This window comes from Microtus oregoni, unplaced genomic scaffold (assembly GCF_018167655.1).
Source record: "Microtus oregoni isolate MIOR12 unplaced genomic scaffold, Mior012 000022F_ref0000154, whole genome shotgun sequence".
NCBI lineage: Eukaryota > Metazoa > Chordata > Mammalia > Rodentia > Cricetidae > Microtus > Microtus oregoni.
This window is the reverse complement of record NW_024543081.1, coordinates 17139827-17157766: the sequence shown is the minus strand read 5'-3', so window position 1 is coordinate 17157766 and position 17940 is coordinate 17139827. Positions and strand designations below refer to the sequence as shown.

Here is a 17940-nt window from a genome sequence, read left to right as displayed (position 1 = left end):
ATGTCACATATTTTTCCTTTCTCTCTCTTTTAAAAAATTTAAAAGAATTTATTTTTATTCTGCACACAGCCTTCTGCCTGCATGGACGCCTGCAGGCCTGAAGAGGGCGCCAGATCTCATTGCAGATGGCTGTGAGCCACCAGTCTGTTGCTGGGCATTGAACTCAGGACCTCTGAACCATTTCTCCAGTCCCCTTTTTAATTTTTTAAAATTTATTTTTATTTTGGTTGCTGCTGTTGCTATTGTTTTCAAAGTTGCGTGTGTCTTAGGCTGGTCTCAAACTCCCTGTGTAGCTGAGGATGACCTTGAACGTCCTTTTCTATTTCTGCTCCCACCTTCAAGTGTTAGATCTACAGGAATCTTCCACCACGCTTGCTTTGTACCTTGCTAGGGATCAAACCCTACATGTTAAGCAAGTCCTCTACCAACCGAGCTACACCTCCAGAATGGTGAATTTTCTTTTTCTTTTTTCTGGGGTAGGGTGGGGAGGGGTTCAAGAAAGGGTCTCACTACGTACCTTTGACTGTCCTGGAACTCACTATGTAAACCAAGCTGGCTTCAAACTCAAGGAGCTCTGCCAGCTCTGGCCTCCCAGGTGGTGGCATTAAAGGCGTGTGCCACCATGCCCCGCCCCCATGACCTTTCTTAAAAGACAACAAAACTCTAATATCTTGCCGATGTTGCAAAAGAGACTCATGTAAAGATATGGGTGACCAAATTAGGCTAATTTACATCTACTTGTTTCACAACAGTAATGTTTGAGCAACAAAGACAATTCGAATCCATTTGTTTTACTAAAATTAAGCTCCAGGGGATGCCTAAAGAGCTTTGCAAATATTCTCTCCTACGCTAGAGAGTGAGCCCAGGGCTTTGCGCATGTCAGGTAATCTCTTGACCACTGAGCCACATCCCTAATCTTTCTTTCATTTTTGGGGGACAGAAGGATATTGGTCTTGAACTTGAGATCTTTTTGCCTCGGCCTCTCAGGTAACTGAGATTATAGGCCTGTGCCACTAGTTCTCAACTAAATATTCTTTTCCTTCATATTTATTTATGCGTGTACATATGCATGAGCGCACACAGGCCACACCTGCAAACAGATCCGTATCTCTCGCCCTGCATAACACTCAAGTCCAAGTGGATCAAAAACCTCAACCTAAATCCAGTTACACTGAATCTGATAGAAGAGAAAGTGGGAAATAGCCTTGAAGGCACTGGCACAGAAAATAACCTCCTGAATAAAACACCAGTATTACAGACACTGAGATGGAAAATTACCAAAGGAGACCTCATGAAACTGAAAATCTTCTGTAAGGCAAAGGGCACTGTAAATAAGACAAAATGGCAGCCTACAGAATGGGAAAAGTTTTTCACCAACCCCACATCTGACAGAGGGCTGATCTCCAAAATATAAAAAGAACTCAAGAAACTAGACATCAAAATACCAAATAATCCAATTTAAAAATGGGGGCATATATCTATACAGAGAATTCTCAACAAAAGAATCTGCAGTAACCAAGATATTCAACATCCTTAGCCATCAGGGAAATGCAAATCAAAACAACTCTGAGATTCTGTCTTATACCAATAAGACTGGCTAAAATAAAAAACACTAACGACAGCTCATGCTGGCAAGGATGTGGAGCAAGGGGAACACTCCTCCACTGCTGGTGGAGTGCAAACTCTTACAGCCACTTTGGAAATCAGTATGGCAGTTTCTCAGAAAATTGGGAATCAATCTACCTCAAGACCCAGCTATACCACTCTTGGGCGTATACCCAAAGGATGTTCAATCCTACCACAAGGACACTTGCTCAACTATGTTCATAGCAGCTTTATTTGTAATAGCCAGAACCTGGAAACAGCTAGATGCCTCTCAACCAAAGAATGAATAAAGAAAATGTGGTATATTTACACAATGGAGTATCACTCAACTTTTAAAAACAATGACATCAGTAAGTTTGGAAGCAAATAAAAAAATCATCTTGAGGGAGGTCATCCAGACACAGAAAGACAAATTTGGCATGGACTCACTCATAAATGGATATTAGCTGTAAAGTAAAGGATAACATGCTACAATCCACAGCCCCAGAGGGACTGGATAACAAGGAGGGCCCAAAGCGGGAATGCATGGATTTCCCTGGTAAGGGGAAATAGAAAAGATCCCCTGGGTAGACTGGGGGCAGGTGGGGACGCGAACACGAGGAATCAGGTTGAAGGATAGATGAAGGGGGAGAATAATGAAAGCGACATCTTGATAGGGGGCATTTCAGAATCAGGTAGAAAGCTAATCTAAGGGAAACTATGATGAATCAACAAGGATGACCACAGCCAAGACTCCTAGCAATTGTGGATCAGTAGCCTGGACTGGACACAGTCACAAATGGAAACAGATTTAGAGACCCAGAGCCAAGCCCTGAGCAGAGTCCGGGGAATTCCGTTGCGGAGAGGGAGGAAGGATTGTTATGAGCCAGGGCAGTCAGGATCATCACCAGGGAACTCACAGAAGCAACTGGCCTGCTCACGGGAGCTCACAGACTATGGACCCATGACTAGCCTACATGGGACAGGCCTAGGTCCTCTGAATATGTGTGACAGTTGTATAGCTTGGTCTACTTGTGGGACTCCTAGCAGTGGGAATGGCGCCTGTCCCTAACACTTTGGTTGGCTTTTCGGAACCTGTTCCAAATGTTGGGTTGTTTGTCCAGCCTTAATATAAGAAGAGGAGCTTAGGCCTACCTCAACTTGATAAGCCATGCTTTTTTGGCACCCAAGGGAGGCCTGCCACTTTCTGAACAGAGGTGGAGAGGGGGTGGATTGAGAAGGGCGACAGAGGGGAGGTGGGGGGAGGAAATGGGAGGGGGAGGAGAGGAAGCTGTGGTCGGAATGTAAAGTAAATGAAAATTTAATTAATAAAAAAAATTAAATTTAAAGATTTATTTCAAGCAATTCCTAAATAGCGGTTTTGTCATATCTTATAAAGACTATCTGCTTTTATTTGTTTGTTTTTTTGAGACAGGGTTTCTCTGTAGCTTTGGTGCCTGTCCTGGAACTAGCTCTTGTAGATCAGGCTGGCCTCGAACTCACAGAGCTCTGCCTGCCTCTGCCTCCCGAGTGCTGGGATTAAAGGCGTGCGCCACCACCGCCCAGTTTAAAGGCTATTTGCAGACACAATAAATGTTTGCAGAATCATCATCAAAATCACAAAGTGGATTTGAAGCTTCCATTTTTGTGTTTCCCTGACGACAGGTACGGAGCTAAAAGAGCACAAGGACAGCGCGGAGCATCTGGGGGAACAAACTGTGCAAAGAATGTGAGGTCTCTAAAACACAGGGTGGTTTTTTGTTTGGTCGGTTTCGTTCTGTTTTGTTGTTAGCTGTTGTTTTGGATCTAAAAGTTTCCTTAAATTTCAAAGCCAATTTAAAACTAAGGGGTAAGTAAGTTTTTAAGATTCTGTGAGCAAAGATGGTTACACTGCAGAGTAGTTTCCTAAACGAGAGGTCATCAAGCTGCCTCAAGTGAAAAGCCAGTGACCCAACAGTTTGGGCCTCCAGAAGATCACACAGTGGAAGGCATCGTCCCTCCAAGTCCCAGTTGTGGAGGTCTCACCCTAAAAACCGTGAACCTAGCGTGTGGACTGAGGCTGAGTGAACCCCACTCCCAGTGGTGACATTTGTTGGTAATTTTTTAAATAGTTTTTGAGAAGGAGGCAGTGTCACCCTGTAGCCCAGGCTGGCCCCACACCAGTGGGCAGATATCTAAGGGGTGGGGTTACAAGAGTGAGCTACCATTCCCAGAGTTATTTTTAAGTCTGCAGAAACCCTATACACAAAGAAGACCATTCTCATAGTAGAAATGCCACCTGCAAGCAGCCGGGGCACCGCCGGGTCCCACAGCCAGGTCACACACCACCCTGCAGGTGTCCCCTGAGCACCCAAACATCTCGAGTCTTCCTTCTTTGGAGGCTCCCCTGTTGTCTCTTTGGGGTCCTTGAAACACGACGGTGACACGTGCTGAATTAACAGTTTTGCTCTCCAGACGCAAAGTCTTCTCACAGGTCCTCCTTGGTCTCGTAGCACGGCCTTGAGCCGTTGGTTCTGGTAGCTACACCACCCGTTCTTGAGAAAGCGCGAAGACTTGGCTCATTTTCATACTCAAATTTGAAACCTTGTAAGTTCATTCTCCAAGAGAGCTTTGACAACTTCAACCCACCACCCAGCTTTCCACTTCTCTGTACCCCCCCCCCCCGAAAGGGAAAGATTCTCGGGTGTCATCTCTTGAGTTTGTGTGCTGCCTCCCCTGTCTCACTTCACCCAGGCTGCCTGGCACATTCCTGATAGTACCAAACTCATTTCCAAAGTTACAGTCAAACGTTATCTCCAAACGGATTCCGGGGAGAAGGGACCTGGGGTTCACTGGCTAACTACAGATCTGCTGACTCTTTGTGGCTTTTGACCACTGCCCATTTCAAGAGCCAGAAGGAAGCATCTTCGTGGCTGCTTCAGGCCACACAAGAGAATGGAGAAGCAGTGGTAGCCACGGGTTCCTGGGCCTCCCTAGGGTCCTTAAACATGCTACGCCACACACAGATCAAAAGCTATGCTCAAAGTGCCCCTAAACCTTCTATGTTTCCCTTCAATAACTACCAACTGGCCCCCGGGGCCTATCATAGACTTGTTCACTTCTTCCATAATCTCAATATAAATGGAACCAAGCAGAACTTATGTTGTCTGTGTGTGTACATGTGTGAGGATGCATGTTTGTGTCTGTGTTTTTTGTTTTTTGTGTTTTTTACTTTAGATGGGGTTCTCATTATACTGGAGCTTGCTGGATTGGTCTAGATCGGCTGGCCTGGCCAGTGAGCCCTGGGATGTCTGTCTCCATCTCCCCACGCTGGGATTAGAAGAGAACACTACCATGCCCTTCTCTGATGCTGGTCCTCATGCCTTCTCAGCAGACACGGTGCCAACAGTGCCATCACTCCAGCCCATTCTGTCGCTGTCTGGCTAGTAGACTGGTTACAGGATGCAGTCTGGGTGGTCCAGCAATGGTTGTCAGTCCAAATGTGTTGTCTCACTGAATGTTGACTTCTGTTGGCTTTAGCTACACGTTTTATATTCACGGAAGGACTTAAAAGTACGTTCCCCAATCTGTGGCTTCTTTTTATTTTTTTGGCATACATTTTTTTTACTTTTTTTTAAAAAAGAAAACAAACTATCTTTTTTCATTTTTCATACCAATCCCAGTTCCCACTCCCTCCTCTCCTCCCATCCTCTCCACCTGCCCCACCCCCACCCCCATCCAGTCCTCAGAGAGGGTAAGGCACATTGCTTGGGGAAGCTCCATGGCCCTCCCTACTATATCTAGGCTGAGCAAGGTATACATCCAAAGAGTATAGGATCCAGAAAAAGCCAGTACAAGCAGTAGGGATAAATCCTGGTGCCACCGCCAGTGGCCCCGTAGTCCGCCCTATCCATACAACTGTCACCTACATTCAGAGGAACTAGTTTGGTTCTGTGCTAGTTCCTTCCCTGTCTGGCTGGAGTTGGTAAGCTCCCGTTAGCTCAGGTAAACTGTTTTAGTGTGTGCACCCATCATGATCTTGACCTCTTTGCTCATATTCTCATTCCTCCCACTCTTCAACTGAACTTTGGGAGCTTGTAAAGAACATTAAGTTTCTAATTTTGATGAAGTTTGATTTAGCAGGATTCCCCCCCCCCCCGGTGGACTACTTACTCCCTCAATGTTACGTCTCGAGAATCTTTGCCTAGCTCAAAAGCAGAGATCTTCTGTCTTCCTTCACATGCTTTGGTCTTAGGTTATGATTATGATCTAGTCTGAGCCTCTGTTGTTGCACAAAACTCATTTTTTTTGCATCTACACAGCCAGCCACCACAGCATCGTCTGTTGAAACGGCCACCGTCACTCCTTTGTAGCTTTATTCAGAAGGAAACGGAAGTGATGCACAGTCTGTCCCCGTCTGCCTCATGTGAGAGCCTGCCCGTCCTATGCCCATTGCTATAGATTTCTATGACTCTTCAGTTCAGGCACATGGCCTCTAAGTTTATTTTCTTCAAGGTTTCTTTGGTTTTTTTTTTATTTATTTATTATTTATACAGTTAGCCAGAAGAGGGTACCAGACCTCATTTCAGATGGTTGTGGGCCACCATGTGGTTGCTGGGAATTGAACTCAAGACCTTTGGAAGAGCGGGCAATGCTCTTAACCACTGAGCCATCTCTCCAGCCTCCATTTATATTTTTTTTTTATTGAGAAAAGGAAAAAAAAAAAGTTTCCCCCTCGTCCCAGCCTCCCATTTCCCTCCCCCTCCTCCCATCCTTCTCCCCCTCCCCTCACTCCTCTCCCCCTCCCTCTCCAGTCCAAAGAGCAGTCAGGGTTCCCTGCCCTGTGGAAAGTCCCAGGTCCTCCCCCCTCCGTCCATGTCTAGGAAGGTAAACATCCAAACTGGCTAGGCTCCCACACAGCCAGAACATGAAGTAGGATCAAAACCCCGTGCCATTATCCTTGGCTTCTCATCAGCCCTCATTGTTCACCATGTTCAGAGAGTCCGGTTTTATCCCCTGCTTTTTCAGTCACAGTCCAGCTGGCCTTGGTGAGCTCCCAATAGATCAGCCCCACTGTCTCAGTGGGTGGGTGCACCCCTTGTGGTCCTGACTTCCTTGCTCATCTTCTCCCTCCTTCTGCTCCTCATTGGGACCTTGGGAGCTCAGTCCAGTGCTCCAGTGTGGGTCTCTGTCTCTATCTCCATCCATCACCAGATGAAGGTTCTATGGATGGAAATAGAAAACACTATCCTGAGTGAGGTAACCCAGACCCAAAAAGATGAACTTGGGATGTACTCACTCATAATTGGTTTCTAGCCATAAATAAGGGTCACAGAGTCTACAATTGGTGAACCTAAAGAAGTTAAATAAGAAGGTGAACCCAAAAAAAAACATATAGTTATCCTCTTGCATATGGGAAGTAGACAAAATTGCTGGGGAGAAAAGTGGGATCTTGGGGTGGGGTGGGTTGGGGGTAAGGGGAGATGGGGAGAGAAAAGTGAGAAGAGGAGGATGGGGGGAACTTGGGGAAACAGGATGATTGGGATAAAGGAAGGTTAAATAGGGGAGCACGGAAGCACAATTCTTAGTTAAGGGAGCCACCTTAGGGCTGGCAAGAGACTTGAACCTAGAGTGGCTCCCAGGAGCCCAAGGCGATGTCCCCAGTTAGTTCCTTGGGCAGATGAGGATAGGGAACCTGAAACGACCCTATCCTATAGCAATACTGACGAATATCTTGCACCTCGTTTTTGAGACTGTGGTCATCCATTCCAGTTGTTTCTCCATTTATTTTAGTATATTCTGCACATTACTCTCTAAGTACTATGTTAGCCGCATCTCTTAACTTTTGATTTATTTTTATTGTAATTCAGTGTGAAATACTCTTCAGTTTCCCCTTTGATTTCTTCTTTGGCCCAAGAGTGACACAGAAACATGATATTTAGCTTCTGAATACATGAAGATTTTCCAGATATTTTCTAGTCATCTCTTATTTATTTTATCATTTATTTGTTTGTTGTTTTGTTTTGCTCTTTTTTGAGACAGGGTCTCACTATGTAGCTCTGGCTGTCCTGGAACTCACTACATAGACCAAACTGGCCAGAAACTCAGAGATCTACCTGCCTTGGCTTCTGGCTTCTAAGTACTGAATTAGAGGCGTGAGCTATCACACCTGGCAATTTACTGGTTTTTGAGACAGGGTCTCATCTATGTAGCTCTGGTCGTCCTGGAACTCATGATGTAGACTAAGCTAGTCTCAGAACTCATAGAGATCTGTGCGAGCCTCTGCCTGAGCTGGGATTAAAGGCGTTTGCCACTACACCGGCCACTCATTTCTAATTTAATTGCAATGTATCAAATAACATTATTTCTTCTTCCATTTTCATGTGTGTATGTGTATGTATATAGGTGTGTACGTGTGTGGACACACATGTGTATGGGGTGCACATGTGTGCACATGTGTGGAGGCTTCGAGTTGACATCTGGAACCGTTCTCCATTGCTCTTCCACCTTACACGCTGACTCTGTCAAAGTTAGAGCTTGCCAGTATAGCTAGTCTTTTTTTTTTAAATATTTATTCATTTATTTATTATGTATACAATATTCTGTCTGTGTGTATGTCTGCAGGCCAGAAGAGGGCACTAGACCTCATTCCAGATGGTTGTGAGCCACCATGTGGTTGCCGGGAATTGAACTCAGGACCTTTGGAAGAGCAGGCAATGCTCTTAACCACTGAGCCATCTCTCCAGCCCCAGTATAGCTAGTCTTGCAAGCCAGTTTGCTCTGGGGATCTCCTGTCTCCAGCTTCCCAGGTTAGAATTACGATGGGCCACTACAACAATCTGGTATTTACATTTGTTCTCGTGATCCGAACTCAGGTTTTCACGCTTGCAGAGCAAGCTCTTTGATTCCTCAACAATCCATCTCCCTGGCACCAACAAGACATATTTTTGTGGCCTGCATCTTTTAAAGTTGCTGAGCCTTATTTTATAGCTTGGACTCTGGCCTGGCTTAGGAGGTGTTCTGTGAGCTTTCAGGTAGTATATTCTGCAGTCACTATAAACCCAGAACAAGAATCCACAGCAAGCCGGGCGGTGGTGGTGCACGCCTTTCATCCCAGCACTTGGGAGGCACAGACATGTAGATCTCTGTGAGTTCCAGACCAGCCAGGTCTGTTACACAGAGAAACCCTGCCTCGGGGGAAAGAAGAAAGAATCCACAGCAAACACTGAAGACTCTGACATCCCTCCTGGGTTTTGGCTTTTAAGATAGGGCTGCACACCTAGGAACTCTATGGAGACCAGGCTGCCTTTGACTCCCAAGTGCTGGGATTAAAGAGATCTGCGTTTAGCTCTGTGTATCGGTAATTGAAGGGTGTGGAAACCTTCCACTTAGCTGTGTTCTATTTCCTCTTACAGTTATATTGCTTTTGGCTTATGTCTGGCTTCCTGAAGCATTGTTTTAAATGCAAAAAAAAAAAAAAAAGGTTTCATTTGGTTTCCTGGCCGATGATTAAGCTCCAAGCGATTCACCTGCCTCCACTTCTCGATGATACGCGACACACTTAACCACTCCTGTTTATGTGGGCGCCAGAGATTTGAGCCTGGATTCTCTCGCTTTCCTAGGAAGTGTTCTTACCCCTGTGCCGTCTTCACATCTCCCCTAGCACTTTATATTTGGTTGGTTTTTGAGACAGGTGTTCTTTGTGCTTTCTGCAGTCACTATAAACCCAGAGCAAGAACCCTGCAGCTCCAGGCTGACCTCACTCTGTGGTGGTTTGGTTCTGAGCTCCTGATCTTCCTGCCACTACTTCTCAGGTACTGCAATTGTAGATGTGGGCTACAGTAGCCGGTGTGCTTATATTTACTGTAACATCCACTGTCTGTGTGATGTCGATCCTATCATACCAGGAGTCAGCTGATTCATAGGATGAATGCCAGGGGCAGAAGGAGGCATAGGGGAGGAGAGGGCAGAGCAAGGACACTAGGGTTGGTATCTTGGACATTCTGCAACAGGACAAGGGGACCCATCTGGAGAGAAAGCTCAATTTGCTCAATTCTCCTGGAGCAGTGGAGCCAGGGGCTAGGAAATAAAATCCAGGATGATAAAAGGCTAGGCAGAATTTTATACACACACATAGGATATATATGTGTGTGTAAATTTATTTTATACACACACACACATATATACATATTATATATATATATATATATATATATATATATATATATATATATATTGTATTAGTGAATATGAAGCTCACTCTGCCCACCTTGCTTCAAGGCAGGGTCTCTCCTGTGTCTGCAGCTGTGATGTGTATCACCATCAGCTTCGGGCTGATTCACGTCTCCACCTCTGATCTCCCTGTAGGAGTGCTGTGATTAGATGCACACCAGGACATTGGGGTTTTTATGGGTGTGGGGGATCAAATTCAGCCCATCAGACTCACATGTGGCCTCTCCCCAGGTCCTACTGCTTCTTAAACCCTTGGTTTCTGCTTCTGCTTTTCCGACTTATTCTCAATGTGTGCTTTCATGTGTGTGATCGTCCTGGATTGAGGGATTGTACTAGAAAGCCTGGGTTTTATCTGAGAAGCCTGTGAAGCATGAGTTGGGAGCGAGACCTCCAGATCACGTGACACAGACTTACACTGAGTTCTGCACCAAAGCCAGTACAGGACCATGGGTACTAACCTCTCCGAATGGGGTGTTCCAGACTGTCACAGGGTAGGCCAAGTGACAGGTCATCACCCGGATGAGATGGGCCACTATGCCTTCCGTACACGGCAGCCTAGCTGCCACGTGGGTTTTCCTGGCTCTGAGGACAGGCCTCAGCCTCATGTCTCTACCCTGACCAGGACACATTTGCTGGGCCCAGAGCCTGGGACCACAGCCTCCAACCCTCCCACGGATACACAGATGGCCTAGGACCAAAGGACAAGGCGAGACCCAAAGGAAGGTTGGAATTGCTTTTATTGAGGGGCGGACACCGCAGGGCCCCGCCCATGGTCAGGTTAGTGTTCTGCCTGGCATCTCCACCTGCCACCAGCTCAAGGTTAGTGAAACATGCAAAAGCTCACTTAGAGGGTGGAGGCAGGGGCAGGCGCCACCAAGGCCAGGGGCTGGCTGGACAGGAAGAGAGGGCGGCATTGGCCAGGTGCTTACAGCACAGATGGGCCGGCCAGTGTCTCTGGGCCATGGAGGGGCCAGGACTCCCTGGGACAGAGGTGGGCAGCAGCACCCAGAGAGGGTTTCCACAGGTTGAGAAGTGACTGAGACTCTGGGGTAGGAGAACCCTTCAGCCTGCCCAGCCAGAAAGTCTGTCTCCTACCCTGTGTCTGGGTCTTTAGGGCCTGGGTACAAGAAGGACACAGAAGGCACTTACAAGGGGAGCTGAGGCCGGGAGGCTGAAGCAGAGGCTCAGGTCTCGGGGTGGGGGATAAGTATGGGTGGGTGAGCTACAAAGCATAGTAGCTCCAATGGCAGCTGCAGGAGCCAGGCGGGAGGCTGGGGCCACGTCCAGGCCTTATCTTCCCATGGGGAAGGGGCTTCTCTGGGCAGGCTGGAAGAGATGGCTGACCTGGGACCTTTCCTTCGCTAGCAAGACCCACTGAATAGGCAGGTAATTCAGATACACACTGGGGAGAGGCAGCTGGCTCGGGACACAGGCCTCAAGAGGCCCAAGAGCTGTCTGCTCATAGGATCGTCCCTGGCTTCCCCAGCAGCTAGGACCAGCAGGTGGACATCCAGTGGGGTGGGCTTAGAGGTCTGGGGGCCTTTCCCAGATAGAATCCTCCCAGGAGAGACAGGAGTGGTAGGCTGAGTGTCCAGCTCTGGATTCTCCAAGGCACCTAGCTGTGGTGAGTGGCAGGTAGAAAGGATTAGAGAGACCCAAAGAGAGTGAAGTGGTCACTGGGCCTGGGCCAGTCCCATTTCCCGAGACACAGGCTGTCTGGACATCAGATATATATACATATATATTAATGTGTTAGTCTGGTCTTTTTGGTTAAACTTGAGGCACCGCTTGGGAGGAAGACACCTTTACATGTTAAAGACCCCAGCACCTCCACAGGGAGCCTGGCCACATGCAGAGCTGGAGGGCAGGGTGCAGGCAAGGGGTCAGGCCACGGCAGACTCAGGACCCCCTAGAGAGGCTGAAGGCCCTGATGCATAGCGGCGGCCATAACTGGAGGAAGAGTAAGAGGAAGAAGAGAAGGTCATGGAGAAACCAGAGCCAGTGGCATCAAAGCTGCCGCGGCGGGAACCGGCCCGGGAGCCGGTGCGGGAACCAGTGCGTGAGCCTGTGGTGGAGCCAGAGCCGCTGACGCTGTAGGGGCTATAGTAGCCCTTGCTGGACTGTGCCGCAGCTTCCAACAGCCTCAGCCCTGTGCCCTCCTCCACCATGCTGCGGTCCAGAGCATCCTTGTAGGAGATCTTGAGCTTGGTCTTGGGGCACGTGAGGTACTTGGAGTAGGCACTGACATCTCGCAGCTTCTGGGCAGTGCGGGCATCCACCGTGCCACGTTGCAGGGCCTCATCGAGGGGCACGCGGCCAGGGGTGTCAGGCTCAATCAGACCACCTGTTAGGTACTGCACTTCCAGGAAGCGCTGGCCAGCCTCGTAGTACAGCCAGCCCTTCTTCAGGGCCTGGGCAGCTGACATCTTGGTCTTGGTGCGTGGGTCCTCAAACCCACAGAAGGCCTTCTGGGCCAGATTGATGCGGTCTACCATGATCTTGTCCACAAGGCCCTTGTTGACAGCCTCGGTGACTGAGAAGCGCTCTCCAGTGCTGGGGTCAATGATGCCCCCAGTGCAGGCCTGTGCTTCCAGCAGCCGCTGACCGGTGATGTTGTCGACCAGGTTGCGGTGCATGGCCTCCGTGATGGACACCTTCTCCAGAGTCTCTGTGTCCAGGATGCCGGCCACTGGGCCAGTCTCCTCGGTAGGATCAGACCAGGAGGCTAACTGGGTCCTAGAGACGGCAGGGCTGATGGGATAGGAGGAAGATGAGCCCACAGATGAGGAGCGGGAGCGGAAGCCACCAGCATTGCCAGAGAGCATGTCAGCAAACTCAGTGATGGAAAGTGTACCAGCACGGTACTGGTCCAGTGCTGAGCGGTCAATGAAGTTCTTGGTGAGAGCATCGTCGATGTCGTACTGTCGGCCCGAGCGTCGGTCAATGATCATAGATTTGACCACGCCATCTGAGGAGGAAATGGTGATTTCTTCCCATTCACATTCCTGCTCTGAGAGCTCCAGGTATGTCTGGTGGTCAATGAGGCCCTTGCGGTAGGCCTCATACACTGACATCTCCTTGCCTGTCTCAGGGTCCACAATCACCACACGGCGCTTGCGCACTGAAGACTTGGAGGACGTCTTCCGCTCGCGCTTCTTCTCCTTCAGCGGCAGGAGACACAGGCCAGTCTGGGGGTCAGTGATGCAGCGCTCCATCAGCTGCAGGTAGGTGAGGTTCTCCTCCGTGTTGGGGTCAAAGAAACCCTTGGTGTCATCTGAGGGATCGGTCAGGATCTCATTCATCTCCTCATCGAAGAGGCCACGCTTATAGGCCACCTCCACAGGTAGCCGGTGGCTCTCCTCGGGGTCGATGATGCCACCGGTGGCAATCTGAGCCTCTAGCAGACGGATGCCATGGTCCTTCAGGATGAGGCCCTTCTTCATGGCCTGGAAGAGGGAGATGAGTTTTCCAGAGTAGGGATCCTTGTAGCCAGTGACAGCACGCTCAGCTGACAGCAGCTTGTCTTTGAACTCAGGACCCACAATGCCCATTCGCACAGCTTCCTCCACAGTCAACTTGAGTCCCTTGATAGGGTCAATGACATAGCCAGTGGCTGCCTGTGCTTCCAGGAGCTCAAAGGCTGTACCCGGGCGAATAATGCCCTTCTTCATGGCCTGGTACACTGAGAGCCGCTCCTTGGTAGCATCAACAAAGACTCCGGCAATGCAGCTGGTACCCTCAAGGAACTTCTGCAGGTTCTTGGTGACCTCCTCAATGGAGGTCAGGCCTTCTTGCAGCTGTAGCGCTGTGGCCTCGTCCATGACCTGGGACCGCACCAGCTCCTCCACGGTGATCTGCTTGCGCAGGCCACGGAAAGTCAACTTGCGGGCATCGGAGAGTGGCAGGAGCATTTGGCCACTGTTGTCATCACGGCGGCACCGCTTGAGCAGCTGTGTGTAGCTGAGGCGCTCATCCGTGGAGGGATCCACATAGCTGCGCACCTCACTGGGCTCCGAGAGCTGGTCATGCGTGTCCTTATTGAGGTAGCCACGTTGGTAAGCCACCTCCAGAGGGAGGTGGAAACCCAGGCGGGGGTCCACAATGCCTCCTGTGGCTAGCTGGGCATCCAACAGCCTCAAAGCCTCCTCAGCAGGGATCAGCTCCTTCTTCATGGCCTGGAAGAGCGAGATGGTCTGTTCGGTATAGGGGTCACGGTAGCCAGTAACAGCCCGCTCTGCGGAGAGCAGCCGATCATGCAGCTCTGGGCCTACCAGACCCTTCCTCACGGCCTCATCCACAGTCAACCGCTCACCCTTCACAGGGTCCAGCAGGAAGCCTGTGGCTGCCTGTGCTTCCAGCAACAAGCGGGCCACCTCAGCATTCAGCAGCCCCTTCTTAAGGGCCTGGTAGATGGTTAGGGTCTGCCTGGAGCCAGGCAGGTAGACACCGGCCACGGAGCCTGTGCCATAAAGGTAGCGCCAGGCAGATTCCATCTCCAGAACCTCACGGAGGCTCTTGGTGCCCTCCCGGAAGAGGTTGTAGGTCTCGAGGGAGATGATCCGGGCCTCGTACAGGTCTTCAGCAGTGAGGCGGCGGCGCACGTAGTCGTAGGAGGCAAGGTTCTGCTGGCGGATGATCTCAGTCTTCTCAATGATTTCAATGATGATGATGATCATACGCTCCTTGGTCACTCGGCCAGCCTGAAAGTCAGCCATGAGCCGGGTTCGCTGATCCTCTGGGATCATGTCTGACTGCATCACCTCCCACAGGGACATGGAGGAGCCACCGTGGCTGCCACCACCAGGGATGTCAATCTGTGTCTCCTCGAATGCCCTCCTAGTCTCCTCCTCCGTATACACCTGTGTGGTCTCCACCACCTCGGTCTTCTCGGCCCCTCTGAGTGGCAGGAGGCGCAGGCCTGTCTCAGGGTCCTCCACACAGCGCTTCAGCAGCTGCAGGTAGGTGAGGTTCTCATGCGTGTTGGGGTCGAAGAAGCCCTTGGTGTCGTCACTTGGATCTGCCAGCACACGGTTCATCTCCTCATCCAAGTAGCCACGCTGGTAGGCCACGTCCACGGGCAGGCGGTGGCTGTGCACAGGGTCAATGATGCCACCCGTGGCGATCTGAGCCTCCAGCAGGCGGATGGCATGTTCCCTGAGGACCAAGCCCTTCTTCATAGCCTGGAACAGTGAGATGGTGGTGCCTGAGTAAGGATCCTTATAGCCAGTGACCGCCTTCTCAGCCGACAGTAGCTTCTCATGGAGCTCAGGGCCCACGACTCCCGCCTTGACAGCCTCATGGACGTACAGACGTTGGTTCCGCACAGGGTCCACTAGAAAGCCAGTGGCTGCCTGGGCCTCCAGCAGGAGTGTGGCTGTGCCGGCTGTGAGGAGACCACGGCGCATAGCCTCATAGATGGTGACTTTCTCCTTCGAGTCCTCCAGGTAGATGCCAGCCAGGCAGCCGCTGCCTTGCAGCAGGGTCCGCACGGAGTCCACCTCGGACAGATCTTTGACTGTCGTCTTGCCATCCTTGAGCTGGTCAAACTGAGCTCTGTTGAGGATCTTGGCAGCAAGGAGCTCACTGGCTGGCACAGGGGCACGGAGGCCACTGAAGGACAATCGCTCCTGCCGCTGGGTCTCCACCTCCTCCACAATAGTGATAAGAATTTTGATGACCTTCTCAACGGTGACCTTGCCTGTGCGGAACTGCCGGAGCAGCTCCTGCCGCTGCTCCTCGGTGAAGTACTCAGAGCTTATGAGTTCCCACACTGTCACTGTCCTGCCCTTGAAGCTGCCCACAGGAACCTCAACTGTGGCCTTCTCCAGTGTCTCACGGGCCTGGAGCTCAGAGTAGACCTCCTCCTGCCGGGCCCGGACAGCCTTCTCTGAGAGTGGCAGCAGGCTCAACCCGGTCAGCTGGTCAGACCGGCACCGCTGCTGGAGCTGGCTGTAGGTTACTGGCTCCCGGGTACTGGGGTCAAGGTAGACTCTGGCATCGTCCCTGGGTGACAGCAGGGCCTTGTTGGTCTCTTTGTCCAGGTAGCCCCGGGTGTAGGCAACATCCAGGGGCACACGATGGCTCTTGCTGGGGTCTACAATGCCACCAGTGGATAACTGGGCATCTAGCAGGCGCAGTCCCTGTTCCCGGGGGATGAGACCCTTCTTCAGGGCCTGGAACAGTGAGACACTCTGTCCTGAGTAGGGATCCCTATAGCCTGTCACAGCCTTCTCAGCCGACAAGAGCTTCTCATGCAGCTCAGGACCCACTAGGCCAGCGCGCACTGCCTCATCCACAGTCAGCCGGGCACTAGTGGCAGGGTCGATGATGTGCCCAGTGCCAGCCTGGGCCTCCAGCAAGGCCACAGCCACATCTGGCTGCAGCAAGTCTTTCTTCAAGGCCTCGTATATGCTCAGCTTCTGCCCTGCTTCTTCCAGCCACACACCAGCAATGACATTGGTACCCCGCAGGGCCCGCCTCACGCTGTCTGCCTCGGCCACCTCCCGCACAGAACGCTCACCCCGTTGCAGCTGCTGGTAGAGTTCTTGGTTGATGACCCCACTGTCCAGGAGCTCCGCAGCAGGCACGAGGGCACGGAGCCCCTCAAAGCAGAGCTGGCTCTTCCGCTCGTGTTCCTCCACCACCGTGATGACAATCTTGATGATCTTCTCCACTGTGATGCGGCCCGTGCGGAACTGCCGCAGCAGGTCGCGCCGCTGCTCCGCGGTAAAGTACTCGGAGTTGATAATCTCCCAGATGGTCACAGTCTTACCCTGGAACTTGCCGAACGGTGCAGACACAGTGGCCTTCTCAAAGACGTCACGGGCCTCTGTATCAGTGTACATCAGCTCGCCACTTTTGGCAGCCTTATCTGTGAGTGGCAGGAGGCGCAGGCCGGTCTCGGGGTCCTCCACACAGCGTTCCAGAAGCTGCAGGTAGGTGAGGTTCTCATGCGTGTTGGGGTCGAAGAAGCCCTTGGTGTCGTCATTCGGGTCAGCCAAGATGCGGTTCATCTCTTCATCGAAGTAGCCACGCTGGTAGGCCACGTCCACAGGCACGCGATGGCTGTGTACAGGGTCGATGATGCCACCCGTGGCGATCTGAGCCTCCAGCAGGCGGATGCCATGGTCCCTGACGATGAGGTCCTTCTTCATGGCCTGGAAGAGGGAGATCTGCTCACCCGTGTAGGGGTCCTTGTAGCCGGTGACAGCACGCTCGGCCGACAGGAGCTTGTGGTGCAGTTCAGGACCCACAACCCCCTCCTTCACAGCCTCATTGACAGTCAGCCGCCGGTTCCGCACAGGGTCCAGCAGGAAGCCTGAAGCTGCCTGGGCCTCCAGAAGGATAAGAGCTGTTCCAGGGCTAAGCAGCTGCCTCTGGAGGGCTGTGTAGACACTCAGTTTCTCATTGGTCGGCTTCAGCAGCAGTCCTGCAATGCTGCTGCGGCCTCTCAGGTACTGGCGCACATCTTCACGCTGCATGAGCTCAGTCACTGTGGTGTGGCCCTGCACCAACCGCTGCAGTTCCTCCATGCTGAGAATGCCTGCTTCCTGTAGCTGCTGAGCTGGCACCTTCTGACGTAATCCCTCGAAGGTGTGCTCAGGTTCCACCTCCACGGATGGGCCGTCGAGGGCATCGCGGCCATTGGGCAGGGCTTTTGCGGCAGCAGCCTGAGTGGCGGCGATCTCCTCAGAGTGTGCCAGTGCAGCTCGGTGCTCTTCCTCCAGGCGCTGCAGCCGCTCGCGCAGCCTCTGGTTCTCCTCAGCCAGCAGCTTCTCCTGCTGCTGCCGCTGCTGCTCCAAATGTTGCAGCTCCTCTTGCTTACGCCGCACACCCTCCTCTGCCTCATGCTGCCGCCTCCTGGCTTCCTCCATGCTGGCCATCAACTTCTGTTTCTCCTGCTCCATCTGCTGCTGCTGCCGCTGTTGCTCCTCACGGAGCTGCTTTGCTTTTGCCACCTCATCCTGGAAAAGCTGTTCCAGCTTGGCCTTCTCCTCCTCGATGAAGCGTTCCCGTTGCAGCAGGCTATCCTTCTCAGAAAGAAAGCTCTTCTGCAAGGCCTGTGTCTCCTGCAGTATCTGTTCCTGCTGCACCGTCTGCATCTGTTGGGGATGGGAAAAGGGTCAGCTCTCGGGGAGGATGGAG

At 51.4% G+C, this 17940-nt stretch overlaps 1 protein-coding gene across 13 annotated transcripts in view; it reads right to left on the bottom strand.

The window, feature by feature from the left end:
- Positions 1-10514: 10514 nt before the first annotated feature.
- Positions 10515-17940, bottom strand: part of Plec (plectin) — a 61170-nt gene continuing 53744 nt past the window's right edge. For all 13 annotated transcript variants that reach the window (XM_041672681.1, XM_041672683.1, XM_041672682.1 and 10 more), the window contains one exon: positions 10515-17897. In XM_041672681.1, the coding sequence (XP_041528615.1) occupies positions 11679-17897 (6219 nt within the window). In that variant the 3' untranslated portion in view covers positions 10515-11678. The remainder of the gene's footprint in view (positions 17898-17940) is intronic.